The sequence below is a fragment of the Lissotriton helveticus genome, chromosome 6, assembly GCF_964261635.1.
Source record: "Lissotriton helveticus chromosome 6, aLisHel1.1, whole genome shotgun sequence".
Classification (NCBI taxonomy): domain Eukaryota; kingdom Metazoa; phylum Chordata; class Amphibia; order Caudata; family Salamandridae; genus Lissotriton; species Lissotriton helveticus.
Window position 1 is genome coordinate 808,540,866 of NC_136067.1, and position 12,834 is coordinate 808,553,699.

At 44.9% G+C, this 12,834-nt stretch overlaps 1 protein-coding gene across 2 annotated transcripts in view; it reads left to right on the top strand.

The window, feature by feature from the left end:
* ASCC3 (activating signal cointegrator 1 complex subunit 3) overlaps positions 1-12,834 on the top strand; it is a 2,002,173-nt gene that overhangs the window by 388,299 nt on the left and 1,601,040 nt on the right. For both annotated transcript variants that reach the window (XR_013596163.1, XM_078648375.1), the window contains exons 6-7: positions 11,442-11,649; positions 12,407-12,545. Coding sequence is in view for 1 of the 2 variants with exons in the window: in XM_078648375.1 (XP_078504501.1) it covers positions 11,442-11,649; positions 12,407-12,545 (347 nt within the window). In the remaining variant the exon portion in view is untranslated. The remainder of the gene's footprint in view (positions 1-11,441; positions 11,650-12,406; positions 12,546-12,834) is intronic.

The following is a 12,834-nucleotide window of genomic DNA, read 5'->3' on the forward strand; positions in this document are numbered from 1 at the left end:
AAGGCTTTTCGCTAAATCTGCTAGAGGCTTGGACCTGGTGCCGCCGAGATGATTGATGTAGCGGACCGCAGAAACATTGTCCATGCGTAGGAGTATGGAACAACGGATCCTGTCTTTGGAAAGACTTTTGATCGCAAAGGAGCCAGCAAGCATCTCTAAACAATTTATGTGCAGTCTGGACTCTTCTTTGGACCAAGCTCCTCCAGTTGAGATTGGACCACAGCGGGCGCCCCAACCCGAGAGACTGGCGTCGGATTCTAAGACCAGATCTGGAGCGGTGGCGAAGATAGTGCGTCCGTTCCATGCATCCAAATGGTCTATCCACCATTGCAGTTCTGTGCGGGACTCTTGGTCTAGAGCGAGAACATCTGAATATGCTAGACCCTGCCGAAGGTGTCTGATCTTGAGGCGCTGGAGGGCCCGATAGTGCAGGGGGCCCGGAAATATGGCTTGGATAGAGGAGGAAAGAAGGCCAACAATCCTGGCCAGAGATCTGAGGGAAATGACCGAAAGATGGAGCACAGAGGCAATCTCCGCTTTTATTTTGGAGATTTTGGAAAGGGGAAGGCGTAAAGACGCCGCCACCGAGTCCACAAGGAAGCCCAGAAATTCCGTGTTTTGAGAAGGAATCAGCGAAGACTTTTCGAGATTGATAAGGAAACCCAAATCCAGAAGGAGAGACTGAGTGGTGTGGAGATCTGCAAGAAGACCCTGTCTGTCCAGGTTCAGAATAAGAATATCGTCTAAGTATATTATGAGTCTGATCCCAAGAGAACGTAGAAAAGCGACCACTGGCTTCAGAAGTTTTGTGAAGCACCATGGAGCAGAAGAGAGACCAAAGGGAAGAGAGGTGAAACAGTAGGTCACTCCTGACCACTGGAACTGAAGGAACTTCCAGTGAGACTGGTGGATAGGAACTGTAAGATAGGCATCTTGAAGGTCCAAGCGAACCATCCAATCGTTTGGTCGAAGGGTATCCCTCAGATGAAGGATCGTCTCCATTTTGAAATGACGATACACTACAAAGTGGTTGAACCATTTCAGGTTTATGACAGTGCGTAACTTCTTGTTTTTCTTTTGGACTAGAAAAATGGAACTTAAAAAGCCTGTAGAGTCGTAGGGAAAAATCCTGATGGCGTTTTTCTGTAACAAGGACTGGATCTCGGAGGAGATGAGATTTGCCAGATGGGAAGAGAACACCAGAGGAGGAGGGAAAGAGGTCTGGACAGGAGGAGAGTAAAATTCGATAAGATAGCCTCGAATTGTGTTGAGGACCCACGGATCCACACTTATGGAATGCCATTTTGGAAGAAACAGTTTTAAACGACCTCCTACAGGAGGGGAAAAAGAAAGGCTTACCTTGGTGATTGGGGTTGGAGTTGCGATAACCTTTGTGACCTCTGCCGCGGAAACCACGTCCACGTTGTGGATAGAACTGCGGCTTGTAGTCCTTGGAGGTGTCGAAGGAACCTCTGGAGCCTTGATTGTAGGGACGGCCGGATGAGCGACCCCTGCCTCGTCCGGCCCGTCCAAAAACCCGAGGGGCGAAAGTCTTTTTGATGGATTGCTGGGCCTTGTCAAGGGAGGCAAAGGTAGATACAAAACGACTGATGTCGCGAACCAAATTCTCCCCAAAGAGGAGGCCATTTGCCTTAGAGCCGGGGTCCATAGGAGCAAGGTTAGCCAGCTTGGGGTCCAACTTGATCAAAAGACCTTTACGTCTTTCATGAGTAATCGCTGCATTAGCATTGCCCAAAAGGCAGAAGGCTCTTTGGACCCACATGGAAATGTCATCGGCTGAAAGATCAGTACCTTCAAGACGGGCGGACTCTGCCATGTCAAAGATACGGGCCAAAGGGCCCACGACGTCCAGCAGTTTGTCCTGGCATGTGGACCATGCCTTGTCAACCCCGCGCCGAGGGTCTTTACCAAACTTAGAAAAGAAGGTAAGGAGAGGTTGGTCGATGGAAGGGACAAGGGTGATTTTATCAGGGAGGGCAGGTTTGGGGCATTCAGACTTTAATCTGGACCGCACCGCTGCTTCCAGAGGAAGACGAAGACGGGCAGAAATGTATTCGCCAACGTGATGAGATGGAAGCCATTCAGTGGAGTTGGGATGACGGATGGAGGACGGGTCAAACATAGGTAGACCCTCCGAGTCATAAACCGGATCAAAATTAAAGGAATCATTTTTGGGGAGTTTGGGGGGGGGGGGGTCAGTGACGTCAAAGATATCACACAAGTCGTCAGCATCAGGCATATCATCATCAGTGTCCAGGATGGTGGAAATTACTAATTTCTTAGTAGGAGACTCTGCGTGCTTGGATTTTTGCTTTCTTTTGCCCTCTGAACCGACAAACCCCTCCTTAGCAGGAGGCCTGGGAGGCACGTCGTCCTCATCCATAGGCGAGCAAGACTCGCGAACCAACAATGACGTCTTTTGAGACTTTTGCACAGAAGCAGAGTGATCCACCTTGCGTTTTCTGCTATCCCCCGCAGATTGGGCCAAAACCTTGGACAACATGCTGACCATAGAATTCTCCATGTTCTTAGACATCCGTTTCATGGAGACTTCAACAGCCTGCCCGACTGAAGAATTAATAAATCTGTGAAGGTCCTTTTTTAGAGACCCATCGTCCATGTTTGAGGGATTCTCCTCAGAAGAACTGTCATGTTCCATGTTCTTAAAGAGTGGCAGGTAAGGGTTAATTCCTGAGAGGAAGGAAGGTAGGCGTGTGAAGGGGGGCGTGTAATTGAGGGCGTGTGCAAAGGCGGGCCGAGCCGAGGACCCGGAGCAGGCAGAGCGGGAGCTCAAGGACACGGAAGCAACCGCTGAGGAGAGCGGTGAGAGACGCGGTAAGGCGGGCGTCAGAAAGCTCCAGAAGCGGTAAAGGCCTGCGCGAGCAGCGCGAGGACCGCGGAGCAGGGAGAGACCAAGAGGGCGGGAAGGGGGGGGGGGGGGAGGAGCCGGTAACAGGACCGGACGAGGAATGAAACGCGCGACTAGCGCGAAACCAGGGCGCAAAAGCACTAGGCGAGCCCACAAAATAACAATAAACCACAGTATTCAATAAGAATATAACATAAAACAGTCAATAAACACATTAAAACTGAGAGCATAGATAAGAGAACACTTATCTGACTGCGAGCAGCAAGAAAAGAGGAAGCTACGCAGTCAGTGTGTACTCTTATCTATTATGTGACTGCTGATTGGTTACTGTACTCTCGTTTTTTCCCGTTCCCATGGCCCAGTTGTTGCCTGGCCCTCTGGGAACTGTAGTTCTTGCACTTATCTTGGCTGCTATTGAATAAAATGCAAGATAAGAAAGCATAATAGGAGCCTCCGGTCTTGCCATAAAATTGTTATTAATCAAAGAAAGGGTGAGCTGTACTGGTGTATGGAGATAAGGGGCCAAATGTACAACCAGTTTTTGCGTGCGCAAACGGCTTTGCGACCCGTTGGCACATGCAAAAATCTACATGGCCATGTACTAACACTATTTTCCGACTCGCATAATAGTGTTTTGTGACTTGCTATTAGGAAGGGGCGTTCCCTTCCTAATAGCGACTCTCTGGCCATGTATGAATGTCGCAAAACACTCTAAATTTATCGCCCTCTTCAAGAGGGTGGTAATGGAGTCGCAAATGGAAAGGGGTCCCCAGGGGACCCCTTCCCCTTTGTGACTGGCTCTAAAAAATATTTCTTAAGGGCAAGCAGTGGTCCCAGGGACCACTACCTGCCCTTCAAAAATTAAGCAAAAACGTGTTTTTTTTCTTTTTAATGCATCCAGTTTTCCTTTAAAGAAAATGGGCTGCATTTGAAAAAAACGTGTTTGATGAGAAGCATGGAGGTCTGCTGAGCCCAGCAGGTTACCATCCATGGGAGGGCCAGCCATTCCCAATGGGATCGCAAATAGCAAGTGGTTGATTAATATTCAAGAGCCTTGCATTTTGCGACTCCATTGGGAAGCGCAATCAGTGTCTCTGACACTGATGTACATTCCAAATTGCGACCCACAATTTGCAACTCGCAATTAGTGCAAATTGCGAGTCACAATTTGGAATGGTCATACATATGGCCCAAGATGCGTAAGTAAATAAACTTACGGGACGTATGATAGAACGATTACGAAAGTTATCTGACCACTAAAAGGTCCTGATGAAGGCCTGGACCTGTTAGGGCAGAAAGACTGAAAACATGTTGAGCACTCGTGAGTGATGCTAAGGGCAATTAGCACGTGCGAACAACATTCCCACCTTACTTTTTAATCTTATCCCTATACTTTTTCTCCACATTAAACTCTACATTTTGAGGTAGAAGAGGTAATTTTATATGTTGTATACATCTTCTGCACGGATCCCACTGGTGCCCTCCCACAGATGGAGGCGGCACTAACCTGGAGAAGCGAGTCCCCAGGTCTGAAACCCAATGATGATGCCACCCAATAAAAAATCCTTAGCCGGAATATTTACACCACCTTGGCAATTACTGGTTGAGGGGTTCGGGCCGACACTCGGGTGTCCATGCTCCACACAGCACCTTCATCCTTCTCCTGGAGGTGGATGATATCATCTTGGCAGCCAGACGTCCCTTGACAAAAACTCTATACTGTTGCTTGATGCTGTACTTAGCAGTTAACAAATGCCAGATAACCTTTCCTGGAGGGTGTCTATTTGTTTTGTCCCAAGCCGGTCAAGGCTTTCTCAGGGCACAGTTAAAGGATACCTTTCAGCTTTTTTGCATTTGCCGGATCAGCCTTCAGTGTTTAAGTCTCCAGTTGGTATGCATTTTTTAAAATGGCAACAGTATTTGTTTCTTCCCTCTCCCTTTGCCATACCACCGTAGCACCTTACCTTGGTCAATACGTTTCTGATGTGCACACCCTTTGATCCACTTCACTGCTGTCCCTTGCTGCTGCTGCTCACCCTCAAGAACGTGTTCCTCATCACCATAACATTTGTGCGACGTGTGAGAGAGGTTTAAGCTCTCTGGGTCAACTCCACCTTCTTCCCAGACAAGCTGATTTTGTGGACATGAGCATCTTTCTTGCATAAAGGTGTGACATCGTTCCACAACAGTCTGATAATTACCATGTTGGCTTTTCTTGCTCTGCACACCCCAACAGAGAGCTGAGCATTTACATTGATTATACCAAAGACCACTGGGTGTCTGATCAGCTCTTTGCAGAGTTTGCAGGAGTGAAAAAAAGTCCAGGCTGTGCAGAAGAAAACCATCTCCTCCAGAATCCCGCTCTGCTACGCATTGTCTAAAAAAGCTGCCTCCAGAAGGTCTAAATGCTCCTCCTAGCTGTGCCAAAGATTCTATCACTGCATTGCCATGCGGACTTGGTGTCCTGACATTGGCCAGGCAGCTACGTGAGCGTTCCTCCATAAGTTCACAAAGCACTATTGTCTCCACAGTCAGGTCTGCCAAGAAGGGCATTTTGCCCGCTCGGTCCTGCAGAACTTTCTAGTTTGACTCCAGCCACAGACCCACCTTCAAATAGGTACTGCTTTGGTATCTGTTCAACATTTGAGGAATCTGCTGCTAGAAGCTTCTAACATAAGAACGAGTTGTTTCCTTAGGGAACGCACTTTCTGGTAGAGACTCTTATCTAGCTGCAGTTTCCTCACCAATCCTCCCCGTTCTATTATTGGACACTATACATAAATAAGATTCCATGTCTTGCAATCTGCACATTGCTTACACCAATTTGCATTTTGGGCTCTGTATGTGGTGGCACAGACATTCTTGAAAGCAAGTGACGTCAGCATGTGGGAGTGGCACCTATATAGTCTCCACACTTCATTTCCGGAGTGGAACATCATCAGTGCGAAGCTGCACAGCACCACCTACCAGCGTGTGAAGGTACTGCTGAAAAGTTTCCGGATCCAGCCTGATGCCTGGGGAATGTTGAGAAGGTTAGGAATCTGCTGTTAGAGGATCTACCAGAAAGAACGATACCGAAGGTAAGTAATGTGTTTGTCAACAGAGAACCACCTCTTTTTAACTGAGAGCTATTTAGCTTTATGACAAAAAAAAATTGGTATTTCTCGGCAAATTGAATAAGGTCCTGAATGCGTTTTGAGGCAGTTACTCCATTGGAAAGAAGGAGTTTTTAAGGAAGTCCTTCTGCCAGCTGTAGCAATAACCTAATATATTAAGTGCTTGGGGAAATTAAGGGGTGCCTTAGTTAGTTAAAATCTGGGATATGGGCTGTGAGATGACCAGGCCAGGCGTCACAGGTGGCATTGTTGGAGCTTCGAGTTGGCGCTTCCCCCCTATTGGTCTATTCTGTAGTGCCAAGAGGCCACTGCCAGAACTTTGTGTTAGCTGCCAGAGCTTTGCGTTGAATCATAGTGCGAGTGGCGAGATCTTGGTGCGTACTGGCCCGTTCACAGCCATGAAGAGCATAAAAGCTTGAATAGACCTTCCTGAGCCACATCAAGAATGCCAGACCTGAAAGGGTACCACTTGGGGGCCAGGAACTCACTGCAGCGGGGTCCAGGGGTTGGTGCAGGATGTTGATCAGTTTTGTATTGATTATTTTATTATATGGATAAATTTGAAAAACGCACAGCGTTGCAGCAACAGTGCACAGAGGTTAAGTGTTTCTCACACTTAAGATAAGGCTTAATATTGAGGCACGGTTAGGACAAACGTGTCACCTCCGTAGCACGCTTGGTATAAAAACTTCAAAAAGCACAGTGAAAACTGCAATTTACAGAGTTTAATTAGGAGTGCTCCTCTCACCCACTTCGCAGGATGTTGAGGAGCCTTTTATGTCCCTGAGACTCAGATCAGGAGGAGAGTAGACTAGCCAATGGAGTCACCCTGGAGTCTAGGGTTCAAGTGTGAAGTTGCTGGTCCAGTTTTCTTCTCACACAGGCAAGATGGCAGCAGGTAAGCACAGCAGGGCAGCAAACTCTTCAGTGCAGCAGTCCAGCAGAGTGGCCGTCTTTTCAGCAGCACAGCAGTCCTTCTTCCTGGCAGATGATCCACAGGTCCAGAAGTGCACTGAAGAGTTGGTGTCATAAGGTATAGTATTTATACCTAGTTGTGCCTTTGAAGTGGAGAGAAGCTCCTAGAGGCATGCTTTTGAAGTGTTCAGGTGACCTGCCTACCTGACCCTGGCTCCATACTAACTACAAGGGGTATGCAGCCCTTTGTGTGGAAACAGGATACCCCCTGTTCAAGTGTATGTTGGGCTGGGTCCAGCTCCTCCCTCCCATTCTGCCACTGATGACCCATTCACTCACACCGAAGCTCCCATTGTGTGTGGCTGTCTGGGAGGAATACATAAAGCTCAACTGCCACCCACACCCAGACATGTGACCCAGAGACCAGCTGCAGTCACCAAATGGCTAAGGCAAGAAAAAAATGCCAGCCTTCTAAAAGTATAACCAAGAAGGAACGTAATTACACTCCTGACTGTCGCACTGCGAAAACAGGAATATTTCCATATCATAAACAACTTTGTTCCTCTTTCATTTCTCAATAATCCTCGTATTCAAATTGAACCAAACAGTAATCAAAACCTTCATCCAAAGTTTATCCATACTTCCCGCATCACGGTGAAGACAGCTTAATTGCAGCATGATTCATTTACTATACTTTTTCAAATGTCTCCTGCATGCCCTCCGGGCCTTCAACAGCGCCACAACTTCATTCGTTACTGCCAGCATTCAGTAACTGAATGCTGGCAGTAACGAATGAAGTTGCACGTTAAGAAGAGGCTGCCGGTTTCGGCTCGGAAGTGACCCCTGACAAAGGGTCCTTGTGGCCTGAAATGCATTGGGTGATAAGAAATAAATATCTTTGATGGGCCAACTTGTCGAAGTATGATTTATTCCAACGTGTTGCTGTTAAAGGCCCGGAGGGCTTTCAGGAGACATTTGAAAAAGTATAGTAAATGAATCATGCTGCAATTACGCTGTCTTCGCCGTGATGACGGAAGTATGGATAAACTTTGGATGAAGGTTTTGATTACTGTTTGGTTCACTTTGAATACAAGCATTATTGAGAAACGAAAGAGGAAAAAAGTTGTTTATGATATGGAAATATTCCTGTTTTCGCAGTATGACAGTCAGGAGCGCAATTGCGTTCCTTCTTGGTTATATTTTGAGAGAATCGTGATCATTGGGACAGATCACCTACTGGTCGCATGCATCGATTTATAACATTTTCTCCATTAAGTTTGATAAATTTCTACCAAATAAAGGGAAGGAGTGCATTCTTTCATCGTTTTCCTTGTAGCCTTCTAAAAGTGGCATTTTCAGACTGTAACTTAAAATCCGACTTCACCATAAGTTAGGATTTTAAATTATGATTCCAGAGACACCAAACATGAACTAGTTACGTATATCCATTTCGAAATTACACTTATAAAATGTAATAAGGCAATTCTAATGTTATCCTATTGGGGAGAGGTAGGCCTTTTAGTAGTGAAAACACATTTAAGAGTTTTTCACTAGTAGGACATATAAAACTTAAAGGTACATGTCCTACTTATTACAATCATTGCACCTTGTCCTTTGGGATGTCCAGAGCCTACCCTGGGGTGACTTATACGTATTAAAAAGTAAGATGTGGGCCTGGCAAAAGGTTTACTTTGCCATGTCGGAACTGCACTCACACAGGCTGCAATGGCAGGCCTGAAACATGTTTGAAGTGCTACTTATGTGTGTGGTACAATCACTGCTGCAGGCCCACTAGTAGCACTTAATATACAGGCCCTGGGCAAAGGTAGTGCCACTTTACTAGACATTTGTGAGTAAATTAAATATGCCTATTGGGTATAAGCCAGTAATACCATCTTTAGAGGAGAAAGTGCAAACACTTTAGCACTGCTTAGACTGCTGAGTCCTAAGGCCAACAAAAACGAATTCAGCAAAGAAAAGAGGAGTAGTGAAGAGAAAATGTTTGGGGATGACCCTGCAGAAAGGGCCAAGTCCAACATCTGCATATTTGTTATGTCCATTACCAGTTATTGTTCTGCTGTGACAATGTTAGTGATTAATTTTTCCATGCACATTGAAGGGTTTTGACAGTACCTCCACAATTTTAGACAAAGAGAAAATGTCAAGCAGTCAGCAGGAAAGTGAATAGAGTTAAGAGAAGAGATGGGAGTAGATGATTTGTTAAAGTAGATCTCTTTTGTCTACAAAGACCTCAGAATAATGGAGAGGGGTGTATCCAATGTCGAATTGTAGTATGAAACATGAAAGATGTTGTATTGGATGTGGAGAGTGAAAGTGAGGAAGGTGAAGATCTGAATGTGTCGTAGTAGGGAAGGTGAGAGAAGCCAAAAGAAAGATGATGTAATCAAAAGAGGTGGTGTACAGAGAGATTAGGAGAGAATAGAAGAGCACTAGAACTGATCCGTGAGGGACACTGAATGGAAGAAGTATAGGTGAGTATGTATTTGAGCACAGTAGCAGCTGCTGCTTAACGGGGGCATGGAAAATAAAAAAAAACAAAAGGAAATCCACTGAAGAGCTGTGTAGTTTATAACCATGGTTTGGAGTGAGAAATGTAATATGGGGTGATGAGTAGTGTCTAAAGCTGTAAAAAGGTGAAGATGAACGAGGTTAAAAGTTAGGTGATTGCGTTTAGAAGACGCATTAACGTTGGTGACATGGGAGAGTGCTGTTTTCATTGGATTTAAGGCACGGAAGCTATGTTAGAAGGGGTTGTGAAGGTTCTTGAACAATAGATATGTAATCATTCGTGTGAAGAAAAGTTTCTCCAATGCATTCAAGAAGGAATGGATGAGTTCTACTGAACAATAGAGTAGGAGGAAGGGTCAGCACTGTTTTTTTTAATGATCTTGTTAGATTTGAAACAATATGGGTACATGCCATTTAATAGGAAGCACACAAAACGTGAATTTAGGCACAGAAGTAATTTCGAGGAAAGAGGTTAGAGTCTAATAGCTTTAAAGCTGAAAGGATCGCAAGATGGATTGGCTGATTTGAGAAAGGGGAAGTAGACGGAACTTCTGAGAGACAGATTAAGGTTCAAGATGGAGGGCAGCAAATAGAGTAGCAAGGGTGTCCTGATTTTTCGGAACTTCTGGGAAAATGGTGGCACAAAATCCGTTGTAGAGTGTGTGATGGAGAGACGTGGCTGGGGGATTAATTTATTATTTTTAGGTGTAGTCAAAAGTCAGTGATTAGAGCATGATCAAAAAATAAAAGTAAAGAAAATGTGGAAGTATGGTTCTCACATTAGTCAACAGGGCCGAACCCACAGGCTTATCACGAATTGAGTTGTGACAAGGTTATACAATGCCACACCTCTATTTAGACTTCTTGCAATTTTTCTATTTGATTTACAGAATCGTTGAGTGCTCCTTGATGCGTACGCCTCAGGACGAACATGTATATTGTAATTGACCAGTTGTACATCAGGCTACCTCTAATTCTATTAATGCCTACATTGATCTAAAATGACGAAAACCCAATTTTTTTTTATCACAGATAGGGTTAGGGAAAGTAGACTTCATTTCTACCAAGTCTAGGTTGCCTGCCATGTTTCATGACATAAGAGACAGCGTGTTTCTTGTTCTAGGATTTTATGTGGAAACCTAATGCATTCCGAGTGTTGGAGAGTATGTATATTTTCTTTGAACTAATTGGACTAAGCATTGAAAGCAGTGATTTGAAAATGAAACGCCATGACTGAAAACGCAATGTTAATGGTACTATGGGACAAGGTGGCCCTGGCCCAGGGACATCTTAAAGATTTTGGGGGCCCTGGGCCAAGCGTATTTTTGGGGCCCCTGTTTTGAACAGTTTTGAATTGATGATCCAATTTCAGCTCTTTCATGCCCTCTTTGGCCTGGCTTCCGATAGCACACTCGTACACGCCTCCAAAATGTGTTTACATTCAGGGATATTGAAGTGTTTTTAATATTGTAACACAGCGGCAGCTCACTAATGTTACTGCAAATAATCTCTGACTCCATCCCATTTCTCATATAGAAGGCTAGGTTTTGATCTAAAACAAACATTTTGGGGGGAATGTTGCAAGAAACAAACACATTTCTCTGCAAAATGCCTGTATTAGACTCACACATCACCCACATTAAAAATAAATTAAAGTAAAATGGTATTTAAAACAATTTATTTAAGAATTATTCAAGGTCCTCCGGGCAGGACTCTGCTGAACAGAGCTGGCTGTATTATGGGTCCCCCTGAAAGGCTGGGACCTGGGCCAGAGCCCACCTTGTCCATGCCTTAAAACGTCTCTGAGGTGGCCATCTTTAAAGAGCCATAGGTGGTAGCTGGTGTGCCCGCGCATGGCAGACTCCATTGCGACTGCTGATAATACGAATACATCTTCTGTTTAGTTAAAGACACGAGAAACATAAACAAGAAATTGTTTTTCCATGATTAGTTGGCAAACGTCATCTGATTTTTTTTATTATTTATTTCAGAGCAATGCAAGAAATTTCCAGGCGACAGCAGCAAACCTAATTACGGATGCCAAGTCACTATTCTGTCCGAGCAGGAGAAGCTGCTAATGAAACAGTACCGTCGCGAGGAGAAGAGACACGCCAAGCGCGAGCGGCGGGTTGGCGACGACAGCGACGGTTTCGGAGAAGGGCTAATGAGCTTTGATCCGAAGGAGTTGCGAACGCAGAGGTAATAAATGTCAAAAAGTAGAAAAATCTACATGTTGTAATTGCAGCTTTAATGCCCCCCCCCCTCCTAAATCATTTATTTTCTGTTAGTGGAACAAACATTTTGTGTGATGAGAGGATTCTGACTTCCACTCTCCAGCCTATGTTCTGTTTTTTTTTCTGGCTTAAAAACTAATTTTTGGGAGAGGAGGCAGTGATCTGCTTAATTAGAATCTGCTTGGCCGCGTCCACATGGGCAAGAGATGCAGATTAGGGCGGGAAACTGTCTTCCTTGGGTTGCTGCGCGCACACCACTGGTTTAAGATTTATGAAGTCTGTACTAAATGTATCGAAACTATCTGTTTTTCCTCTCTAGATTAATGGCTACTATTTTCCATGTTGTCACTTGGAAGTGTGGGGCGGGGGAAAGCAAATTACGGGCTGTGTTGAATCCGAGAAATTCAGTGTGGTTGGCTTTTTGAATTTTAACTCCATAAAATGATCAGTACATAAGGTGCGGCGGAGTGAAAATAATAAAGCTATACATATGAAAACATACTGTCCTCGTTCAGTTGATCTCGCAATAAAAACAAATATGGGCATATGTACCCCCCACTTCCCCCAGATACGCACAATCTTTACTTTTCTCTCCTTGAAATGGTATATCTGTTTTTTTCATGCCTTATTTTCCCCCATGTCAATTACTTGTTGCTTTTATTAAGTCACATCTGTTTATTGAACCCAAAGTAATGTGTTTATATGGATTGTTTTCTTTGCAGAGAGCAAGCTCTTCAAAATGCACAAGTCATGCCAATCCTGGGCAGAGAGCGGGATTACCGGGAGAGAATACACTACCCACATGTGTACGACTCCCATGCTGAAGCAATGAAAGCCTCCGCCTTTGTAGGAGGCGCTAAAGTAAGACCTCTTGGAACCATCTTTTCTTACTCCAATCTGCATGACACAGTGGGATTGGGAACAAAATATTTTGGTGGAGGGTTGGGCAATGTGAGGTAGGAGATTTTACAAAGATCCCACAGTTTAGTGTTCTCCTTAAAACCAGATTGTTAATTAACAAACTCACAACAAGGTTCAAGGGTAATGGTCCAGATTGGTGGAGCAAAGTAGTTCCAGGAAAATGCTCACCAAAAGCTGAAAAACCCCAGTACCACACCAAAGGGCAGTATGTTGCCTGAAAAGCAGGGTC